This window comes from Microcebus murinus, chromosome 10 (genome assembly GCF_040939455.1).
Source record: "Microcebus murinus isolate Inina chromosome 10, M.murinus_Inina_mat1.0, whole genome shotgun sequence".
NCBI classification, from domain to species: domain Eukaryota; kingdom Metazoa; phylum Chordata; class Mammalia; order Primates; family Cheirogaleidae; genus Microcebus; species Microcebus murinus.
The window spans coordinates 44,896,691-44,921,584 of NC_134113.1; the positions used below are offsets into that span (position 1 = coordinate 44,896,691).

General features: G+C 39.0%; 1 protein-coding gene across 1 annotated transcript in view; it reads right to left on the minus strand.

Moving 5' to 3' along the window:
- Positions 1-24,894, minus strand: part of KCNMB4 (potassium calcium-activated channel subfamily M regulatory beta subunit 4) — a 66,329-nt gene that overhangs the window by 14,545 nt on the left and 26,890 nt on the right. Inside the window, exon 2 of the mRNA XM_012788744.2 lies at positions 24,076-24,203. Coding sequence (XP_012644198.1) covers positions 24,076-24,203 — 128 coding nt within the window. The remainder of the gene's footprint in view (positions 1-24,075; positions 24,204-24,894) is intronic.

The window sequence follows — 24,894 nt, forward strand, 5'->3', positions numbered from 1 at the left end:
TTAAGCCAGCTTTTCTCTAATTAGAATCATCTATGATCCTTGCTGAAATGCAGTTTCCTGGGTTTAAACCCTTGATTTACTAAATTAGAGTCTGAGCTTGTGAGGTCTAGACATCTGCATTTTAGAGAAGCTCTGGGATGATTCTAATATATATTTAAGTTTAAGAAGCACTGTGTAAAGTTCTAATAGTTAAAAATGTATTATAAAACATGACACTACTTAGTTGGCTATTTGTAAAATTTCCTAATTGATACTTATGTCTACATAATTTTCATGGTATCTGCATTTTTCTAAATGCAGAATGTGTACTGCATAAAAATACTGGAGGACAAGACAGAAGGAAAACTAGGGGTGGGGGTGAGGGTGGGGAGAAGCAAACAGTAGTGGTGTGGTGGGGAGTGGGTTAAGGAGTGATGCTATTAGCCAGAGGGGGCCCTTTGTTCTAACTGGCAGAAGGCAGCCCATAGGCTAGCAGCAGCACAGATAAAAGGACAAGGATTTGGTGTGTGTCATCCTAAATACAGAAAACATATTCCCTTTGACTTTGTCTCATCAAATGAGAGTTCTTCCATTCCACAGTGCTTATATTATTGGCTAAAGGGAGAGAAAATGGTGACCATTTCTTTTTTTTTTTTTTAATGGGATGAGAAATTTCTTAAATTTAACCAATTCATGTAAAAATCTGAACTGCGTTATAATTTACTAGTATTGCATGATGGTAACTGTACCAAGACACGAGACAGTCCACTTCAAAGTGCTTTCTCCATGAGATCCGATAGGAAATAGAATTTCTAGATTTATAATCACAAGTACTTCTTGCTCATTTGAACAGAGAATTTTCCTTTTCAGGTAGGCTCTAAATCTTGTTTATTGTTTATAACATGACCTATTTTTTAAAATAATCTGAAATAGATAACAATAAAAATGAAACAAAAACAAAACACTCGAGTACAGTAAAATCCTTAATTTGACAGTAAAGAACAAGTGCAATGTAATCAGGATGGGAAAAAAATTAAAATCCCAGGCTAAGAAAAGCTACTGCCTTAAGCCCAAGTGAAACCTATCTCTGAGCATCCTAGCACCCAAGGTAAAAAGAACTATGAGTTACCCCGCTGTCATCATATGAAAAAAGGAAGTGTGACGATTCATCAGCATCAACTTTTTGCTAGGATTAAATTCAAAGAGAAATTATTTTGTGTGCATTTTTACGTAAAGTAATCTGTATGACACACTTAAAAGGCCCTTAATAGCAATTTTACAAAGCTGGCTAAGGATGAAATCATTTGAGGGTTTTTATAATACTGATTCCAAGGGCTCAAATCTGCTGAACCAGACTCAGGTTTTGAACAGCTTTCCAGGTGATGCTGATACTCACTTAACAATGCTTTTCAAATATCAAATGTATCGGCTTAGTTTTTGACAACAGCCAAAGAGCAAATCATTCAAGAGTGAAACCACAGAGGCATGTGGAGTGCAGGCCTTCTGTGTTGCTGTCACGTTAGGTTCCCAACATGGAAGTCGCAAAATTATATTTTACAATAAAAGCCAAAGAACCTGTCATGTATTCTTTCCCAGATAACTTTGCTTGGAGCTGGGTTTCAGACAGTCTCAGAAAGTTTTCTATGTAAGTCTCGAATGTATAAACATTTAAATGAAATGCCATAGGCGAAACAGTTGACTATGTCACAGATTTTCAGGCAGAAATTACTGCCTGAATTAGATCTCACTGAGCTCTAATCTGGAAAACCTTGATGTATTATTCAATTCAGTTTTGGGTTTTTGCAAGGCTCAAAGATATGGGCTTTCTAGAAGGAGACTGAACTAAAACACATCCCATGAAAATATCCAACTTGATCTATTGATTCATGATTTTTAAAAGATTTAAAAAGATTTTTTTTCTACTAAAAGATGTTAAAAACTGGCTGACAAAGACATTGAATTTGGTTTTGGCATAACTGAACTGCCTTTACTGAGAGTGCTTAGCAATGTGTCTAGCTGCTGTCTGAAGCTATCACAAGACTTTGCCAGGAGAGAAGAACATGCTTGTATTCCCTATGTGACCACAGAAAGGCACTTGGACAGCTCATCTAGAAGCTATACCAAATTATGTTATAAATTACAGTGGGAATACAGTGACCAGCACACGGAGAGCCTCTGCAGCATTCTTTATGTTAAATTGGTCTATTGTGGGAACCCACTCAGAATCCCAGAGTTGGTATACTGATTATTATAAGCCAAAGACATTTGAGATTCAACAAATGACTAAAAGCAGCAACTTCTGGGATATAAAGCTACCATAAATCCCTCTCCAGGGGAGTTTTATGGCCCTGAAGAAGACAGTCCATGAATATCTGTAAAAATAAACATTATCACAAAGTTGTCCTCCTAAAAACCCACTTGTCTTTCCTAAAGAAACCCCACTAGTCCTTCCCATAGGGGCCTTTCCTTCCCCCTCCCTTTCTCCTACTAAGTTAGGTATATAAGCCCTGAGTCCAAGCACTTGTCATGAACTTCTTTTCTGTGAAGCCCCATGCACATCAAAGTATGAATACCAATAACATTTGTATGTCTTTTCTCCTGTTGTTTTTTGTCAGTTTAATTCACAGGCCCCAGTCACCATGAAATGGTAAAACAGGTTTTTTTTTTTCCCTCCCCTACATTATCTTGAGCCCATTTTTGCCCACTCAGGTCTAGCAATGATATTATATAAGTGCTTTCAAAAGCTTGGAAGGTATTACTATATCAAGATCATGGCTTTGCTCCACAAATGGTTCCTATGTATGAATGAAAGGCTGATTATAGATCTATAAATGTTATAAACATCCTTACACTTTCCTTAACTGTTCTCTCTACATAGGGTAACTTAGACTAGGAATATTTAATTGTATCAGAATTGCTCCTCAAGCTCACCTATTCTTCATGGAGGAAATTAAATCAAGCCTCACACCTGTAGTTTCTGGAGAGAAAAAATTTGCATTCAGCTTTGGCAGGATATCCAGAAAACTAGTAGATGTGTAATTTTGAAGCAATAAAAGGTTGAATTAATTATAAAGGGAAAGCTTATACTTAAGTCCATCCAGATGGACTAACTAGACCTAACTAGCCTTGTAAGTATATAACAGTATTTCAGAACATGAACTTCACTTTGACAAATCCAGGTTCACTATGGGCTTTATAATTTGCTAACTACATGATCTTGAGAAAGATAATCCCTCTGAGTCTTAATTTTCTTATCTGCAAAATGGGGACAATATCTACCATACTACTGAGAAGTAAATGAGATAATATATGTGGGGTGCTTGGCCAGATGGCTGCCTAACAGTGAGTACTCAATATAGGGTGGTAATGATAATGGTTATGTTTACAAACGTGAGGCTCACAACTCAGGAAATGATCTTAAAATGTTGGCAGTAACATATCTTTTCCAAATATCTTCTTCAACTGAATATCCTCAGAATGAAGTCAGGCAATTCCTTTGATCAAATTAAAATTCCTTTTAGTAAAGATGTCTTCCTTCCCCCTCAGCCACCTTTGCCCCAGTAGCCAGCATTCTAGTCCTATACAGGTAGGCTTCAAAGTAACAAAGTTAAGAAACAGAATAGGTCTAATAAGCAAATGATGCCTTTCAATTTTAATATATGCATCTCAGGTACAGATAAGCAAGAAAAAAAAATTCGCTAACACTAGACTCATGATTAGGAGCACACAAATAGAAGTTATCCCTAAATTTACCCCACAAACTATCATTTAACAGCATTAAATTATTGTGGTAGTTGGCTTGGCAAACGTTTTCCTAAAATGACTGTCCCTTTAGATGCAGCCCAGACAAGTAATTATCTCAATCAGGTCTTCTAAAGTAGAGGCCTGGAGAAAACATCATAGCTCTGTGCTCCCAAAGTAACAACAGTTTTTAAAGGTTTTACTTGCACTGTGTGGTAATTATTTTTTTATACATCTGTCTGTTTCCCCAGCCTGATTCTTAAAACCCTGAAACCAGGGACCAATTAGGGATAATCCCTGCCTGAGATGTTTTCTGAGTTTTCAGAAAAAAAGAGGGGAGTAATTGTCAAGACCTGCAAGCCAAAAGGATGCCTAGGGTATTCTGTCTTAAATTTAAAAAAATCATAATTAATCCATTTTATTCTAAAGTCAGCTTAGCATAAATTTCATTATAAATCCTATGTTGTTCTTCCATTAAAAAAACAATGGAAAGAGAATTTTCAAACTAGTTAGATATTCTCTAAGATCATATCTAAGAAACTGCATTAAATTTACATTAAATCCTTTTCTTCCGTCCATCTCCACGGGCTGCTCAGAAACCTGTATCGGTTATAGATTATCACCACGCTGGAGAGGAGGACTTGCAGTTGGTTGATTTCATCAGAGGTGCAGGATTTTGTAAACTGACAGCTTTGTTCCAGAAATTTCTGTGAGCTTTTCTTTCAGAATTACTGTTCTTCAGGGTAATTTGGTCTGTGGTTTCTGAGTTACCAAGTAAGTCATTTATTTCACAAAGAACTATAAGTGTTTTCTGGCCAAAATGTTTAAACTGAAGGTTTAAGCAGAAATAAACTGGAGAAAAGACATTTACATTCTTCTATTTGAGACACAGATAATTCTCATAATATTTCTCACCTCGTATACCTACTTTGTTGTTCCAAATTTGAAGTGAAAGTTTGATACCATTTTAAATTCATATGGGAAAGGTGAAGTATTCAATAAATTGTGTTGGGACAATACTGGTCATTTGGAGGAAAAAAACACTGGCTGCCCATCTTATTCTTCACACACACACACGGATCAGAAACTTAACTGGAAAAAACAAACCATGAATCCACTAGAGGAACACCTGAGTTTTTAAAAATAACGATGGAGTTTCCTCATTTGTAAAACGGGAAAGAAAACCCTTATTAAGAAGATCAATCGAGGGTATTTATGTGGAAAGCACTTTTCTACAAAATCCTACATGGCACAGATGACCTCAAATCTAGTCCATTTCCAAGTTTCCCAACTTTGGAGAAATGATCTGACACTGCACAGTACGCAACGCAGAACCAGAATCTTTAAACATTTATGGCATTTTCAAAGCTCAGAGTTGAAGTAGAGCTCACAGGTATTCATTGCAAAAGTTAACTGCACTTAGAATGATCTGCAAATTATTATCCGTATCTATTTTCTATAGCTGCTGTAACAAATTTAGCAGCTTAAAACAACACAAATTTATTCTCTGACAGTTCTGGAGTCAGAAGTCTGAAATCTGCTTCACTGGGCTAAAACAAAAATGTTAGAAGGGCTGTGTTCCTTCTGGAGGTTCTAGGAAAGAATCTGTTTCCTTGTCTTTCCCAGCTTCTAGAGGTGTCTGCATTCCTTGGCTCATGGCTCCTTCCTGGCATCAATCCAACCTTGCTTCCATCATCACTTCCCCTCCTACTCTGTCTGATGTCAGCTCTCTCTTACAAGGGCCCTGTGATTACATTTGGGGTACATCCAGATAATCCAGTGTAATTTCCCCATCTCGAAACCCTTTACTTAACCACATCTGCCAAGTCCCTTTTGCATAAAGTAACATGAGGAAATAAGATAAAATAACATAAATCCATAAGAATTATGATATAGACATCTTTGGGGGGCTTTATTCAGATAGCCACACTACTGTAAACTGCTTCCCTTTATCATAATCAGTTCCTACTAACACAAGTTTTCTATCCCTTTCCCCAATTAGTCATTCCGAATTAAGTCATCAACAGAACATCTAAAATCATCTGCGGAGACTCCTCTCTTCCTCCTTCTAGAAAATTTAAAAAAAAAAAAAGAAGAGTAAAAAATCTGGGGAATACTCTTTTCTATTATCTCAATCTGAATTATAAAAAAGATGTACTGTTTTCATTCTGTCTTCAACGTTAGCCTTTTTATGACACAGGCATTTACATACAAAACACACTTGCTCAAAGATCAGCACACATTATGAAACTTTTTCCTTCATCCACATCATTTTTCTACATTGTGCCTTTGCCTAGAGCTCCACTACTTCCACCACTACCTACTCTTTCTAACCACATCATTAATGCAACTTTGCGATTTTAACACAATCCTCCATTCTAATCCTCCCTAGTGAAGGGCTGCCTTATTTTTTTATGAGATTTACTTTATGTGTTTGTAATACATCTTTGCTATTTCCTTTTAAACTTCATTCTTTATCAAATATGTCCATATTTGAATCAAATGATTATTACTCAGATCTTTCATGACTAGAATGTCACCAGTAATTCCAAATTTCATATTAATTCTAACCACAATCCTTGGCCACACCATGTGTTTGTTTGATGCTCCTTTTTCTCCATTAACTATCCTTCAAATCTTTCTTTTTCTTTAATTCTCAATTTTGACTGGATATGGTGGCTCACACCTGTAATTCCAGCAGTTTGGGAGGCCAAGGCAGGAGGACTGCTTGAGGCCAGGAGTTAGAGACCAGTCTCAGCAACACGGCAAGACCCCATCTCTACAAAAAATAGAAAAAGTAGCCCAGCAAAGTCGCATGCCTGTAGTCCCAGTCGGGAGGCTGAGGCAGGAGGATTGCTTGAGCCCAGGAGTTTAAGGTTGCTGTGAGCTATGATGATCATTGGGCTACATTGGGATGATTGGGCTATACTCTAGCCCAATCAACAAAGTGAAACTGTCTCCAGAAAATAAATAAATAAATAATCCTGAATGTTAAAACTGAGGTAGAATTTCCACACAGGGGAATTCAGAGGTAACAAGTATATACTTTGATCAGTTCTTTATGTTATTTTAATATTGTTGATTTCTGAGCTTTTCACTTCTATTTTACAAAACACAGTTTCACAATTTCTCTGTGCAACCCATTCTATTCTTTTTTTTTTGTTTTCATTCTATTCTTTAATAACCCACATTCTTCCATACAATGCTTTTCCTTGTATTTGAAGAGCAATACTGTATTACTAAATCACATTTTTTGCCAGAAATGAGGAAATCTAATGAAGAGCCATTATGTTTCCAAAGAAAGTCTCTCAGAACTCATTTTCCATTTCAGTAATGCCTATTGCTAAAGAAACATCCTCAGAAAATGGAAGTGTTGATGTAGGATGTTAATGTTCAAAATATCCTTCTGTTTTTCAATTCATTATTTACAGGAATTAATTCTTAAACGTCAAAAGGTGCTTGTTGTGATCTAGCACATCTGAGAATACAGGGCTACAAAAGGGACTCTCCAAACAAGCCCAGGTCTGGAAAGGACTGGGAACAGCGCTAATTAAAACAGCACATCCCATGCGCCCCCACTGATTGAGACAAAACCACCAGGCCCCTTATTTACTTTGTGAAGCCAAATACTAAAATGGAAAAAGAAGCTCTCATTTTAGAAAAGGCTGCAACCACTGAAAGGACCCATCACTGAGCAAAGTTAGTATATGCCTTTCTCTCAAAATCTTCAAAAAAAGGTAGAGGCTCCCCTTTGAAATTAAGTAAGATGATATCCAAGGGCCTAAAAGCAGGTAGTTCCAGGTGCGTCCAACCCCATGATTCTACGATCCTAGTGTTCAAACCAGCTTCCTTGTTTCAAGTGAAGAAAGTCATAGGTTATACCAAACATAGTGACTGCACACACATAAAAAGACACTTTTGGAAGATGACTCTAACAATCACATTTTATATCATTTCCCGAAGCTGAATCATGTTCTCAGCCCTCGTTCCAGGCAAAGAGGACACAGAAAGCGAGCAGGAGATATTATCACGGATCACACACTTGCAACGTGGGTGTGAGAAACCGTTTCCAGGGAGAAAATGACAAACATACTGATGCACCCAAAATATGCATATGAGCAGGGATTCCATTGGGTGTTTGTAAGGCTGGCAAGAGCTTCAGAATTTGGTTCTCAAGGAAATGAGGTGGGCAAGGAATCCCCCCAAATGTCAATGTATCTTCTTACCATCTGAATGACAATGGATATATTGTGTGCAGATGGAAAATGGCATTTAAAAGGAGGTCAAGAAACATTTTACCCATGATTTTTAATATAAAATCAAGATGGCAAGTGCTTCTTAAATAGAAAAATTGAAGTGGGAGCAGAGCAACACGGGCTCACTGACTCACCCATGGCTCAAACGCAAATGCCCCCACAAAGAACAGTGGACTCAGCAGGTCCTCTTGACTCCGAAGAATCTGGATTTTTTTTCCAGGGGTTCCTGCACCTAGAAGAGCATCACACCCTGCTGAGTTCCAAGTGAGAGCTCAGTAAATGTTAGTGGAATAAGAAAAGCCGTCAAAGAAGGGAGTGGAAATCCAGCTCTGCAGAGTTTCAGTTAAATAAATTAAGGTGGGGGTTGGGGGAAAGCAAGATCTTAGACTTTGTGGGGATTTTTTCAAAGGCCACATATATTTGTTTGAAATTGCAAATACCAAAGATGTATTTGCATAAACAGTCATGTGTATTTGCTTGTGTTTTTACAGATTGTGCCAACTATTTTCAGATAATTTCCAAGAGCAAGTGATCATATTTACTATTCTTGTTGTCATTACTGCTCTTCTTCCTGCTTGGCTTTTTAATCTATCTCTATCCCAGCCAATCCCACTGTGCCTATAAAAACTGTCACTAGTAGTTCCTGTTCTTTTAACTCACCTGTCTACCGCTCTATTTAGGCGTTCTGCCTTCCTCAAGGAGCCTTCCAACCCTGCCACTCCTATATAAGTCACAATTTCAGACCTGGCATGCTCAGACATGCTGCCAGCATCTGGTTATTGGTTAAGCCAACACTAGATGGGCCCAAGCAGGTGAAAAGATAATCTATTTTTTCCAAAACTCTGGAAAAGATCCTGCAACACGTTCTACAGTAATTCATTCTATAATTTACTCTAAGGAAATCATTGTTAATGTCTGATTAAATTCAATTCTCTGTAATTAGAAGCTCAATGAGGAAAAATCAGCCTGTTGCCACAATTCATTTTCTTTTATATACCTCTCACATTAGTATTGCACCATTCTATTGGCAGCTCTGGAGAAAGGATCTGGAAAATGTATCCTGGGTGAGGAAAAGGTTGATTGTGTATCTTTTTGAAGGAGGGATTACCTCCTGTTATAATACTGTGTGATACAGAAAGTTCCTAATTGTTAAAAGTGTGTTTCATTAAAATGTATTATGCACCAGTTTTTTTAATTAAGTAGTTAGCAGAGTATATATACTCTGCTACTGCATGTAGGAAGATAGAAATAGGCTAGCATTTCTATCAAGGCTAGCAATGAATCATTCATCCTAACCCCTAAATTATATAGTAAAGAGTACATGAATAATAGCTTTACGTTCAGTTTTGTTATAGTCTGCCAAGCAGTTATCTCTCTCAGTAAAAATGCATTAAATAGATATTGAAATACTTCTGCATAGTAAAATTGGCTAAATTAATTTTGAGGCTCTTTTCCTAAATGATAAATTGCTTATATATACATGTTTGGAGAAGAAAAGTACAATAAAGAAATATGCATAACAATAAGTAGTGACTTATGGTTCAATAACAGAATTTTAAAACTTGAATAATTAAAAAGACTCCATCAGTTAAATCATAAAGTTTCTCTTAGATGTGCCAACAGCTTAACTTTATCCTGGTAGCATGTGATATTCAAAATTCAAGAAAATACATGTAAATAACCATCAGATTGGTGGAATAAACATGGCAAAGAGTTTGAAAATAACTAAGAATTATAGCCACAGGTGTTCCTAGGGAAATCTGCTTTCTTTTCTTTTGCCTTGAGACTAGCATTAGTGTCCCAGATAGGGGCCATATCTTCATCTGGGGTCCTGCAGTGATAATGACGTGAAACAAAGCTGCATAGGACCTAAGACATTATAAATTTTGTCGTTACAAAATTCTGAGATGTTAGGTTGTTACTACAGCATAATTTAGCCGAAGCTCACTGAAAGGCACAGGTAAAGGCTGAGGATCCTACAATTTCACCAAGTAAACCTACTATGATGATCAAAATTAGTCCTCTCAATTTAAAGCACAAACACCATTTAGAAATGCATATTTTGTCATTTTAGAAGACTCTCTTGGTACTCAGTTCCCTTCCATTCAGCCACTCAACCACCTTTGCAGAGCACCCATGATGTGGCAGGCACCAGGGCCGCGCTTGTGAGTTGGCTCTCACTTGTCAGCCGTAGACTGAAGGGCAGGAACACTGTCCTCCCTTTTACATTCCCATCAGCCAGCACAATGCCTGGCAGATGCTTTAGGTGCTCGGTAAAGGCTTGTTGTTGATTTATTGTTGAAATCCATTTCAAAGGGCAATGAACATTTGTACAAAGTGCAGAGGTAATAAAAGAGAAGGAGAACTTAAGTCTGCCTGGGAAAATAAAAAGGAAATGTCTTTTGGGCAGACATGAAAGAACAACAGTTTAGAATTTGATGAACAAATGGGCAAAGAATTTCTTGGTAGAAGATACGGAACATATAAAGGCACAAATGCTTTGGTCTGGCATTTCAGATTATTTTGCCACCAACAGTATACATAAAAAATGTTATAGCAATCTCATTAATTAGATTTAATAGAGTTCCTTATGTTATCCTATTCCAATATGGACTGGAATCCTGGCTGATGTTGGGGAGACGACAACAGAACGGCTAAGAGCATGGACTCTGGAAGCTCAGTAAAGAGGTTTGAATCCTGGCTTTGTTGCTTGCCAGCTATGTGATTTGGTCAAGTTGCTTAAACTCTCTGGGCTTCAGTTAAGTCATGTGTAAAATGAGGATTGTAATAATAATGCCTTGTGTGGGGGGTGTTTGTTGTGCGGTTTCAATTAGTTAAAATGTATAAAGCTTTTAAATAGTTTCTGGTACACAGAAGAATGATAAACAGGTGTTGGCCATTATTGAATAAGGTTTGAGAAAAAACAGCAGCAAAATAGGTTTCTATGTCTCAGTCTTTTGCAGCATTTTTATCAATAACTTGGTTAAGGAAATCCAAGCCATCTTGACTTACAATTAAGATAGTATTATCATGGAAGAAATAACAAATGTGATGGGTAGGAGAATCAAGCATGTATAAATCAGATGTGGGGGGAGTAAGCTTAATTAATTATAAGCTCTGTGTGAATCAACAGTGTGTGACAGCTGCCAAAGAAGCCAATGCTGGCTTAACTGAGTTTTAGTCTCTAGAATGAATGACGGTGGTAGAAATGTTCTGCCTTCCCCTGCGTGGCCAGCTCAGGACACAGCAAGAAAAAGAATCACAAACAATGAGAATGAGCAACAGCAATGTGGACTTGGTGACATCCACAGTCTGAAAGTCAGGGACTCGGGTTCAGATCCTGCCCTGCTCCTTCTCTGGCCATGAGATCTTAAAACCTCTATTGTCTCTTTTGTAAAACTTGAACAATGGGGTCTACCTTCACATTGAGCAGATGCATTTTTTCAAAATTATGGCAAAGTACACATAATATAAAATTTGCCATTTTAGGTGTACAATTAAGTGGCATTAATTAGATTCACAATGCGTGCTACCTTCCCCATGATCTATTTCCAAAACATTTTTTATCACACTAAACACAAACTCTGTAGCCACTGAGCAGTAACTCCCCATTTCCCTCGTCCCCCCTTGTGCTGGGTAATCTCTCATCTACTTTTTGTGTCTGTGAATTTGCCTATTCTAGATATTCCCCAAGATACATTTTTTGACAACTAAAAACGTTTGAAAATGGAATGGGCTTCTTCAGGAGGAGGTGATGTCACCAGAGCTGTTCACGTAGAGAGTGGAAAATACTTTTCAAAGAAACAGTGCGGTGGGGATTCATTTTGGGCTGGAGTAAATGACTGAAAAGCGTCTCCCAGATGTGACAGCCTATGCGACTAGGAACGCCACAACACACTCTACCTGTCTTGTAGGTGACTTCTGGCCCCATTTTATCTGAGATGAAACTGAGGCAAGAGCTCTTCAATAAGTAGCCCAAGGTCACTCAAGTGAGTCACACAGGGAGCTATGGATAGCACAGAAGTCTCCTGACGCACAGCCCTGCCCTGCATTCCGCCATCCAGCGATGCTGCTCTCTATGACCTACTTGTCCTACGGTTCTTGTACTTTTCCTCCCCAATTCCCTTGGGGCTTCCTTTCAAGGCTGCATAAAATATCCTAAATGAAAAGTGATTCAGTAACACCAAATTCTTAACTTTATCGCCACGATGATTAAAGCCGTTAGAAGATGAATCTGCAGGCATCAAAACACTTTGATTAACCGTGGGAAAACAGACCTTCAAATTCACATTTAAGTAATGTATGGCGGTTTGGACGTCAGACTGAGAAAGAACACTGGAATGACTTCCATACAGATTTCATAGCAGACTTGAAGAAGCCACAGCAATCACTGCTTTTTCTAAAAAGTATAGATTTGGGGACCAATGAGAGCCTTCAATTCTGATGTAATCTCTCTTAATATGGAACCAGACACAAATGTATATGGAAAAGACTCAATTTGGGTAAGATTCCAGATTCACTGTTCTGTTTTTTAAGACTCAGGATATATCACCAAACTCAATGTCTAAAGAGAAAGCCAAGATGTTTCTTTAAAAGTAACTACAGAACCAGTCTTTTCTCTAACAATAGAGTGTAAGAAATATTTTTCAGAGTAAACAGAAAATAAGAATACATAAATAAATAAATTTTACCAAATATCACAGTATTTAGTAATTGATTCAAAGGTCAACAAAATTTTCCAATGGAATTTATTCAAAAATCCCAGGTCCCATCTTTAAATGCATACATGTTTTCTCCTCATTTGTATCCTAAGATGTCTGCTAGCTAGTAAAAACGAAGTTTTTTTCTTTAGTAATTTGTTCTATAAAAAACCAAAAGGAAAACTTAGAAGCCAACGGTACAATTAAATTCAACATATAAATACACTAAAAGAAATCTGTTTTAGAGATTCGTCTGTTTTTAGAGCTAAATCTGTTTCAGAATGCAAAGACACTGGAAAAATAAACTATAATTGACCAATTGTTTTTCACTATATTAGTTATAAATGTATTCAGATGCATATTTTTAAGTAAGTAAGTGTTATCTGTATCTCACATAACAAGAAATCCAGAGGCAGGCTGGCCAGGACAGGAATCTGACTCTTTCTTTTTGTTCTACTCTTAATGTGTAGATGTCCATCCTCCTGCTTATCACCCCAGAGCTACATGGTGGCTTCTGCTGTCCTGGCATCAGGCCACATCTACCCACTTTTATGCCAGGGCAAAGGTAGCAGAAGCAGGAGGCATACTTCTTATATCAGGAAGGCAGAGGCTTTCCCAGACCCCCAGCCGATGTTCCCTCCAATATAGTCACCCAGGACTGAAAGCCAGAAATCATCCCATCCCATCCTCTTCTCAACCTGAACACCCATCATGCACCAGGTGCACCTCTAAATCTGCCGATCCCCTCCCTTCAAGCCTTGTGTCTATTTCCTCCACTAATTCTGGTGTAACAGTCTCCAAAATGTTCACTGTTCCTCTAACTTGGCTTACATCAATCTATCCCCCATACTGCCAACAGACTGGTCCTTCTAAAACATAAACGTGACTGTCACTCCTCCACTGTATATAAAATAAAGTCTATACACCTTAGCATGGCATAAAGACACAGTATCATCTCATCTAACCTCTTCAGTTTCATCTACCGTTTTTCTGTTGTTTTGGTTTTTGGAGATGCGGTCTCGATATATTGCCCACACTAGCCTCGAACTTTTGGGCTCAAGTGATCCTCCTACCTCAGTATCCTAGTAGCTGGGGCTACAGGAGCACATGACCATGCCCAGCTTGAAATGATGGTATTTTTATGTGAAATCTAGGATGATGAAAAGGGTAACATGACAGAAGAGTGATAAGCTATTTTGTGGCAGGAAGATCTTTGTAGCCCCTAAAAAATTACTGCTTATTTCATGGAGAGGAAATAAATTTTTATTTCCTCCATATAAATAAATTTTTCAAATAATTGAAGCTTAATTTCTTAAGTTGAATAAAAACTAATAAAAATACTAAAATATTATTGGTAAAAATCTTTCTAAAAATACATTACACATTTCCTCACCTTTTAAGGAGAGATGTTGAACCAAATTTAACCTTTTTTGATGACTCAGTGTCATCATTATGAAACCCAATTATTGTTGAGGTAGCAGGGCTGCCTATGCCTCCATTAAATGGCTCCAGACTGTTAACCATTTAGCTCTTTGCTAATTTTCTCTCTCTCCCATCATAAGGATTTTATCTAGCATCTTAACTTGTGATTGTGCAAGCCTTCAGATGCAGAGAATCATAAAACCACAGAATTTGAGAGCTTAAAGGAATCTTAGAGATCATTTAATCTATCATTCTATCAAATTTTATAGATAAGTAAGTGAGCAGTCCTTTTTTAGTCTGTTGCTTTTAATCTTCTATTTAATAGCCTTTAAACTGTGTTCTGCAGAGCACTCTACATAATTTGAGCTTGGGCCATTATGTTCGTCTTTCTTTAAAATGCTAAGGGTAAACTGCATTTAAGAACAAATACTACAGGATAATAAACACACTTTAAATGAACTTAAAAATTAGAATATATCTGTTAGTATAAGAAAGATAACATGTTAATTTTATTTAACAATATTATCTTTTCTTTTTAGCTTTTTTCGTGTTATATTGTTTTACTCATTCATAAAATCCCCATTAAATATTCATTCAATACCCGAGCCTCCAATCAGTGAATAACTAGGCTAACATTGTTTCTAACTCAGTTGTTAAGAAATTTACAGGGCAAGGGAAGAAAAGCACATCATTTAGTAAGTACTCAGTACTGTGTATATGTGATCATTACAAAACAAAAACAAAACCCCTTAAGATGGGGTAATGTTAACCTTATTTTATAAGTGAGAAAACCAAGGCAGAGAAGTTTTGTAATTTGCTCGCGGTCATATAATTAATCAGTGGTAGGGGAGAAATGTAAACCCACATGCTTGGCGTCACATGGCTGCTGTCCTTAAGGAATTCATAATATGTAAGAGGAGAAAAGTATGTATTCAACTAACTCTATGACAGTGTGATAAAAGCCACCATGGCAGTATGGGAACACAGAAGAGGAAATAATTAGACTTGAAAAGATGAGACAAGGTTACACAGTAACACTTAAGGTCAATCTTAAAATCATAATAAAAAGCAATCAAAGCACACACTTTTACAAGAATTACTATGGGTTAGGCACACGCCATCTCATTGACATTATGTCCCCCTTCTACAAAGGGAACTGAGGCACAGATAAGTTAAAATAACACACCAAGTGCCTGGTTGCAGGGCTCATTTCAGGACCTCTGTGCTATGCTAATTCCCAGAAGTCCAAAAGGGCAGTACTGTCTTGGATTCACTTCCTCCGACACTGCCTCAGTTCAGGCTCTCATCTGGCTTAAGTGGCCTTCATTTGGTCTCTCAGCCTTGGTCTTTGTCTTGTCCTTCATCCACACCACACTGGGTTTTATTTAAGCCTCTATTTTGGGGGTCTTCAAACTTTTTAAACAGGGGGCCAGTTCACTGTCCCTCGGACCGTTGGAGAGTGGGGCGCACATTCCACACATGCGCATTGTGGGCCCGGGACAAGTCGGCTGCTGAGCAGGACAGGCAGCAGCGGCAAAAAACACCCGGCGGGCCGGATAAATGTTCTCAGGGGGCCGCGTGTGGCCCTCGGGCTGTAGTTTGAGGACACCTGCTCTATTTGATCTTGTCACAATCCTTGATGGTGTCTCGTTCTTAAATATACTTCCCCTCACTTTTTACCTAGCTAACTCTTGAACACACTGGTCTTGACCCGATTATGATTTACTCAGATAGGTATTTGAAATTCCCCACCATGGTATCATACCTCATAGAGCACCCCTAGCTTTTCCTTCATAGCATTACCCTACTTTGTAATTATACTAATGATGTGACTCCAGACTATATGCTCCATGAAGGCAGGAACTGTGTCTGTTGTTCTTTGTTGTTTCGGGGTTTTTCCCCTGCTGTTTTGGTTTTGTTTCCCCGTGGCTGGTACACAGTTCAATAGCAGAAGCTAAAGCTGATATTGGAAAAGCATGACCAAATGAAGGCAACTTAAGCAAGCCAGATGCGAGCCTGAACCGAGGCAGTGTCGGAGGGAGTGAATACAAGAGACTACACAGGCGGTGTGTGGCCAGATATGTTCACTGCATGTGTGTGTGTGTGTGTGTGTGTGCACGCCTGCTCTGTGCGCTCTGTGACCTCCTACCCACTCAGATGTATAAAACAAAGTATTAAAAAGTAAACCTGTGTAGAAAAGCACTATGCTTTCCATAAGATGAAAAGTTCAAAAAATAAAGATCAATCATTCCTTCTGGCCCTTAGGTCCAAAGAGAACTTCCTTCTGGCCCTTAGGTCCAAAGAGAACTTCCTTCTGGCCCTTAGGTCCAAAGAGAACTGAGGAATGAATAACCATTTTCCAGGGATGTGCCCTCTTCAAGGAGAAGCCCATTAGGGCAATGATGAAGAGGGAGAATTATATGAAAAGACTGAGACTACAGAGAAATTTCTGGCAATGGAATGGGGATTTCAAAGCATATTTGCTAAGGAGGCATAAGTTGGGTTTTGCTGAGAAAGGATAAGCCAGGGGAAGGCTAAGAAAAAAAATGCTATAGACAGCATAAGTGTGACCTTACCCACATAGAAAGAGTATACAAAGGATATTCACATACACTGGAAGGCAAGTGTGAGCCCCAAAGTGGAGGGAGGCAAAGAGCTGAAAGGTTACATGAGATGACCCTGAATGGATGCAGCCCTGGGTGTGAAGTCGCCCCAGCAGCACCTCTGCGGAGTCCTTCCTGGGTGTAGCAGGGAACGGGCGCATGGGGACTGTCCTCCCAGGGCAGGCATGGCTGCTGGCCGCTGCAGGTTCAACTCCCAACTATAGCTTGCTTCAATAGGCTTAAACGTAGAAAGCTGAAACTCCAATAATCTTTGTCTTAGATTTTTAAAATAGAATCCTTTTCTTGAAAATGGGAACTTCTTGGTAACTATTCTCCCTAATTTCCTGCATTTGAGTGAAATCTAAAGGTTACTTTAAATATAAAGTTCATCTTATCAAGAGCATCTGGGAGTCCATACAGTAAGTCTATTTTTATTTCATATTTAGCAGTAGTAAAAAGTGTACGAAGAGTAGATGGCACCAGGGAGCTGCCATTTTTCACACCTCCAAACAGCACTCCTGTTTCCTCTCACATATGTCAGGGTAAAGGAGCCAAACTCCAAACTCCTGCTTTCCCAGAGTCGCTTAAAAATCATGTCTTGGGAGCTGCTGGGCTGTGACAGACCACCCCCGCTTCTATCCACACCCGGCAGTCTGGGGATGAGACCGTGAGATGATGGAACAGGAATGTGTCTGCATCCTGGAGAAGTATGATGGGCTTGAATTTACTGTATGAAATTAACACAATTGGTATAGGTGACACAGTAAGAAATTTGTATTTGGTCTATGCTCCAGTGCCTGGCACGGTTCTAAATCCCTTGCAATTTCCTGAGTAGAGGTTAGAGGAGCATCTTTTTTACTCACAGTAGGCCCCTCTGAACCACGCTGGAGTTTACGCTAATGAGGTGACTCTTGGCGGTGGTGGGGCCTGGCTGCCAGAGGATGACCAACCTCATGACTGGGGGGCTGGAACTTGCAGTACCATCCCTGACACAATCAACAATGGCCTGTGATTTAATCAAGCATGCCTCTGTAATGGAACCTGTACACAAACCCTAACAAGCTTCTGGGTTGGTGCACACGTGGAGGTGCAGGGAGGGTGGCGTGCCTGGAGAGGGCGCCTTGTTCACTGCATCTCTTCCATTTGGCTGTTCCTGAGTTGTGCCCTTTAAAATGATAATTGGTAACGGTTAAGTAAAGCGCTTCTCTGAGTTCTGTGAGCCATTCATTCTGGCAAATTATCCAAAGAGAGGGTTGTGGGAACCCCTGACTTACAGCAGGTTGGTCAGAAGTACAGGCAGAAACCTGGGACATGTGACTGGCCTCTAACGAGGGGTGTCTTATGGGACTGAGCCCTTTAGCCTGTGGGGTCTGATGCCAAGTCCAGGGGTCAGAACCGAATGGAAGTGTAGGACACCAGCTGGTGTCCAAAGAGAATTGAACTGCTTGGTGTGGAAAAACTCCTCACATTTGGTGTCTGAAGTGTTGTGAGAGTATAGAAAAAAATTTTCTTTTTAGTACATAATGTAGGTTTGGTTCTTTCCAGATAGTCCTCACTATTCCAGAGGAACAGTTCTTCTTGACTGCAGATATTCAGAATACATGCCCTAACAGAAGACAACCTGGTCTGGGGGAGGAGGCAGCCTTTACAATATGCAGTATCAAGTGGGGAGTGTTTATAAAGAAAATCACCAGCAAGTCAGGACAGTGTGTGGGAGGGGTGCCTTGTGTGCATCCCACTGCAAACACAAGCTCACACACCTTCTGGAATAACTTCCTGGTCCAGGTTAGGAAACTTCAGGGAAGCACCTGATTCAGACAGTGGTGGGCTTGGTATCAAACTGTCCTGATTCCTGGTGCCTATTCCTGTTAGTGGGCTCCCGCCTCATAGAAAAAAAAAATCTCCCCACTTCTTAACCTTTTTTTTCATGCTATCTCATTTTCTTCAGGGCATGGAATATATGTACCTTATTTTTTTTTATTTATTTATTTATTTTTTGAGACAGAGTCTTGCTTTGTTGCACAGGCTAGAGTGAGTACCTGTCGCATCAGCCTAGCTCACAGCAACCTCAAACTTCTGGGCTCAAGTGATCCTCCTGCCTCAGCCTCCTGAGTAGCTAGGACTACAGGCATGCGCCGCCATGCCCGGATAATTTTTTTCTATATATATTAGTTGGCCAATTAATTTCTTTCTATTTATAGTAGAGACGGGGGTCTCACTCTTGCTCAGGCTGGTTTCAAACTCCTGACCTCGAGCAATCCACCCGCCTCAGCCACCCAGAGTGCTAGGATTACAGGCGTGAGCCACCGCGCCCGGCCCATATGTACCTTATTTACCATATATGTTCAACTCATGCCTCTGTATCCATTCCTGCTTCCTTCTCAGTTACTCACCTCCTCCCCAAACCTCACGGAAAACTTATTTTATTTTACCGTGGTAAGAATACTTAACAAGAGATAATACACTGCTCTTGACTAGTACAATGTTGTACAGATCTCTAGAGCTTGCTCATCTCACCTAAAACTTGACACCACTGATAACTCCCCATTTCCTCTCCGCTCCAGTCCCTGGCAACCACCACCATTCTGCATTTTGAGTCCATGAATTAGACTATTTTAGATACCTCATAGAAGTAGAATCATACAGTATTTTCCTTTCTGTGACTGGCTTATTTCAATTCGCAAAATGTTCTCCACATTTATTCATGTTGCTACATATTGCAGATTTCCTTCTTTTTAAAGGCTAAATAGTACTCTACTGTATGTATACACCACATTTTCTTTATCCACTCATCTGTCAGTGGACATTTAGGTTGTTTCCACATCTTGGCTATGAATAGTGCTACAGTGAACATAGCAGTGCTAACATCTCTTTGAGATCCTGATTTCCAGTCTTTTGGATAAATACTCAGAAGAGGGACTGCTGGACTGTATGGTAGATCTACTTTTAATTATTTTGAAGAACCTCCATATTGTCTTTCTGTAGTGGCGACACCAAGTCTGCATTCCCAACAACAATGTGCCAGGGCTCTTATTTCTCCACATCCTTACCAACACCTGTTGTCTTTTTTTTTTTTTTTAATAATAGCCACCCTGACAGGTGTGAGGTGATATCTCATAGTGGGTTTGATTTGCCTTTCTCTGATGATTAATAATGTTGAGCAATGTTTCATATACCTGTTGATCACTTATATGCCTGTTTTAGAGAAATATCTATTCAAGTCCTTAGCTCATTTTTTAATCGGGTTTTTAGTTTCTTTTTTTACTATCGAGTTGTAGGAGTTCCTTCTATTTTTTGGAGATTAACCCCTTATCAGCATATGGTTTGCAAATATTTTCTCTCATTCTGGAGGTTGCCTTTTTTACCCTGATGAGTGTTTTCTTTGCTGTACAAAGCTTTTTAGTTTGATGTAGTCCACGGCAAATTTCTTGAACAAGTAGTCTGCACTATCAATGCCTTCACATTCTCACCTCAGACTAATATAAAATAATTTCTAATCCTGTACTCTAAGATTGTACCTAAATTGTTTTCACAATGATCACTATAGACTAATTGCCAAAACCAATGACTTCTCATACCCTTCTTGATCACCTCCTTCTCCTTCAAACACTCTTTGATTTCTTTTTCTACTTTGGATCATTTACACCAAAAACAAAAATAAACTCTCCTTTCAAGATTCTCTCTCTCTCTCTGTCTCTCTCTCTCTAAATATGTGTGTGTGTCTTTTTTTTCACTTTCCTCAACACTCTCTAGCCACTCTTCATCTCCTTCTACCTGTAACTTAAATGTAGATGATTCTAAGATTCTGTTGCCATTTCCCTTTTCACTCTGTGTTCCCAGTATGCATTCTTTCTCTTTGCTTCAACTACAGCTCGTATGCGAATGACTCCCAGATCTGTATAACACTGCTTCGGACCTCTTGCTTCTGAACTAAAATGTCTGTGTTTCTTGCTCTTTCAAAGCATCTTCTGGATATCTTATGAGTTCACCATACTCAGAGCTAGACTATCCTTTCCTCACACTGAGTCACATTTGACACATTCCTTTTCCTCATCACTTACATTGCCATTAAGTCCTGTTGAGTCTAACTCTAAAATGTCTTTCTGATAGAATCCCTGTTAGCTACTTCCACTACTGCCACTGCTCTCATTCAAGCCCTCAAAGGCCCTTGTTAGGACCAGCAGACAGCTAATAGAAGGGGCTTTGGGAATCAAACTAACTAGATTCCAGTTTTTTCACTTAACAGTTGTGTGCATTGGGCAAGTTAATGAACTTTAAGACTCAGTTTCCTCATCTGTTAAATGTAGCTAGTACTTAGAGCTATTGTAAGAAATTTGGTGATCTAAATAAAATGTCACTCACAATGGCTGGCACATGGTAGCCACTCAAAAATGTTATTTTTTTACTCAGTACTCTCCTTCCTGCCTGCCTTTAACTCATCTTTCCCAATACACATTCAACAATCACACCATTTTCTTTCTAAATTAGAAGATCTACTCATGTCAATCTTCATTAAAACAAAACTTTTCATGAATTTTTATGGCCTATATGCCAAAGACAATCATCTCCTTAGTATGGCATTAATGACTCTTTAGAAATCTAACCCCAAGCTACCTTCCAGCTTACAAACTCCTCACTCATTATATGACTTATATACCAAAGGTGCATTATATCACCAACCCTTGGTTTCTTTACTGTAGCCTCACAGTTGCAAGGTCTTCCCTCTTTTATTTCCAGCTAAGGAAATTATACTTATATTTGCATATGAATCTGTTTTCACCAATAAATCCTACTTCCTTAGAAGCATGAAATGCTCATTATTAATTTCACACATTGGATTCACTTATTTATTCATTCACCAAATATTTATTAACTGAGAACCAGATATTGTGCTAGGGATACAAAGACGAAGAAGACTGGCCCACACCTTAACAAAGCATACAGTCTGGTTAGGAGAATGGGCACACAAACAATTTCAGTAATGTGTGCTAGGTGAGAGGGTATAGTAGTGGCTCTAGATTCTGGTTATATATTAGAATCCCTAGGATTGATTTTTTTAAAATGCTAATTAATGCCTGGGTTCAACTAGCAGAGATTCAAATTGAATTGGTCTCTGGTATATTTTTTTTTTAAAGCTCCTCTGGCATAGTTATGTGAAGCCGCTTTAGCAAGCCTATGGGATAGAAGCACACACAGAAGGCTTTGGCACATGGGGGACACACCTTGTTGCTGGGACTTTTGGTTGTTCACAACATCCTGTCCCTTTCTTCTTCTTCCTTCCCATATCTACTCAAGGTGTATAGCCCTATTCCACGTGATTTACGAGACATTATCCTAGTCCTAACTCGGGGGTAGGTTCTGATTGTTCTTTCTTGTGATCAGTTTAGGTATAGGCAAAGGAACTCATTCTGAACAAGAATATATGAGAGGAGGTTAACTGTGGGAAGTTGAGAAAAGGTTTCCTAATCTCAAGAAAAATATACCAGGAAAAACAGGCTCTTTCTGCCTTTGGACACTGCTGGCCTGACTGTGATATTTGGGACTGAAACCACCATATATAACTATGAAAAGAGCCACCCGGAGGCAGAACTGAGATCCGGAAAGGAGCTGGGTTCTTGTAGACACTATTAAGTCATGGCATCACCAACCCTGATGTCAGTCCACCTGTGGACCTGATGTATGAGTCAGAACTCTGTCTACCTGCAGCAGATGGCATCCCACCTGCTATATAACTAAATCAAATTTGCAGATAAAGGCAGCCCAGAGAGGCTGATATATGAGTAGAGTCTTTAGCAAGGCAGTCAAGAAGCAGGAGAGGCAAATGAAAAAGCATGGATATAAAAGTATATGATATTCTGGGAACTGCATACAGCTCAGATTGGCCACTGCAAAGAGTATAAGCAGAGAGATAAGGCTAGGGAGGGGAATCCAGGGCAAGATCTTGAGGAGTCTTGTGTACTGTGGTAGATGAAATATGGCCGCAAATCCTTTGCAGCTCCTTCTAGCAAGAGGTGGAGCCTGTTTCAGCACCCCATGATTCTGGCTGGCTCTGTGACTTGCTTTGACTAACAGAACATGTCAGAAATGATATCTGAATTCCAGAGCTGAGGCCTGCATCCCCTGAAATGCTGCTCTGAGGTTGCCATGTTGTTAGCAAGGCGACCCAGCCTACTGAAAGGTGACAGACCAAGTGGACAGCTAGCACTGACCGCTGGGCATGTGAGTGGGGAAGGCCATATGGGACCACGCAGCAATTTCAGCTACTATGTGACTGCAAAGGAGCCCAGCCAACCCACAGAATCATAAGAAACAACACACCATTGCTGCAATAAGCCACTAGATTTAGGGTGGTTTGTTATGCAGCAATAGATACCTGACACATAGGCCATGCCGAGATGTTGAGACTTTATTCTGAACACTATGAGGTAGACTCATGTGTCAGAAAGATCCCTTGGCAGCACCATGAAGAGTGGCCTGGAGTGGCCCAGGGTGGAGGTGGAATGACATTTTACAACACTACTGTGTTACTGGAGCTGAGAAATCTGGATTTCAACTAAGATAGCAGCACTAGAAGCCACAGAAGAGTCATGACAGAGGTACAATCGACATGATGGTGAATACGAGTGAAAGAATGTAAAGGAGAAAAATGAATTAAGAGTCACTCAAAGTTTTCTGGATTAGGTAAATGAGTGACTGAGAGTACCATTCACTAAGAGAGAGATTATGGGATGAAGAGAAGGTTTGAGGTAATTACTGTGGTACACCCAAGTGAAAATGTGCAGCAAGGAGTTTTGAATACTCAACAAATGTTTGATGAATAAATTAGTGATTAATCTCAGTGGGTAGTGAAGTGTTCTAGTCCAATGAACCAACTTTATGTGGTTTATATGGTATAACTAGTGCTAAGTCAAGTTTTAATGGTGTGAACTCATTTTATTGACACTTCATCAGAATAGAAAGGAAAAGAAAAGATAAAGATTTGATGCAGCTTTGTTATATGGGTATATTACAAAAAAAAGATTGGATGCAGTTCAAAATGCTGACGAATCTGCACATTGTTTAGCCTATATGCATTAATCTGTAACTCTCAGGGAACACTATTAGTCTACGATGTTCTTCCCCAAAGGCACTATCATTTCTTAGTGTATCCGGAGGGTAAACTCTATGACACAAATTCCTTTTTCCTGTCCTGCAGATGCTTTATGTTTCCCTTCCTATAGAGCAAGAAGGGGTTTCCCCAACAACATGCTAGAAAGAGTTGATGTTTTCTCCACGCTATATATTTTGTCAATGGACATAATCTATGATATATCAATGTAATAAATTACAGAGGCTACAAATAATTTCAATACGTACATGTAAATATTGACTCACCTTTGATATTGATTAAAATAGCATATAAATGGCTGGGAACCAATTTCATCTTTCCAGTACTGTTGCCAATTCATGACACTTTCCAAGTTCTTCTGATTTTCTCTCTTACAGGGAGGGATATAGGAGCACTAACAAAAGAGAACACAGAAAGGAAACTTATTATTCTACTGAACATTAAAATATAGCACTTTTAAATAGAGAAATGGCATTATGCAGACAGTAAATCTAATTTAGACCTACCCAATTTTCAAATACAACCAAATTGAAATTGCTAAACTATATCCCAAATGTCCAATTTGGCACAATGACAGAAAATATTCCGATAACAAAATACGGCAAAAAAAGTAATCTTTAGTCATTAGAGTATAAGGATATTTTGTAAACAAATGGTTACAATCTAATAGCAAATTAAAAGCATAATGTACTCACTCTTTTGGGAGGCATGCTAAAAAAAAAATTGGAAGAAGGCAAAAAAAAAAGTCAATTTTATCCCCAATTCCCATCTATGAACCTTGATATTTTCCTCTTCTACTTTTAACTAACAAATCAAACACATAGCTCTTCTCAGGATACTGCTCTAAACCACTGAAACTCAAGTTTTCTTTTCTTACATTCTCTTGGACAAGGAAAGTGGTGGAAATTTTCCTTTCAAGTACGTAATCAATGTATTTTGCTAACTGATGCCTTTTCCTAGCCATGCCTCTGACAAAGTAGTTCTCTTAAAAGGACTTCATTACTTTAAGCAATATAGATTCAGCAGAATCAGAAAACTGCTCTTAACTCCAGATGTTAAAATCAACCCTTAGCATTCTAATCCAT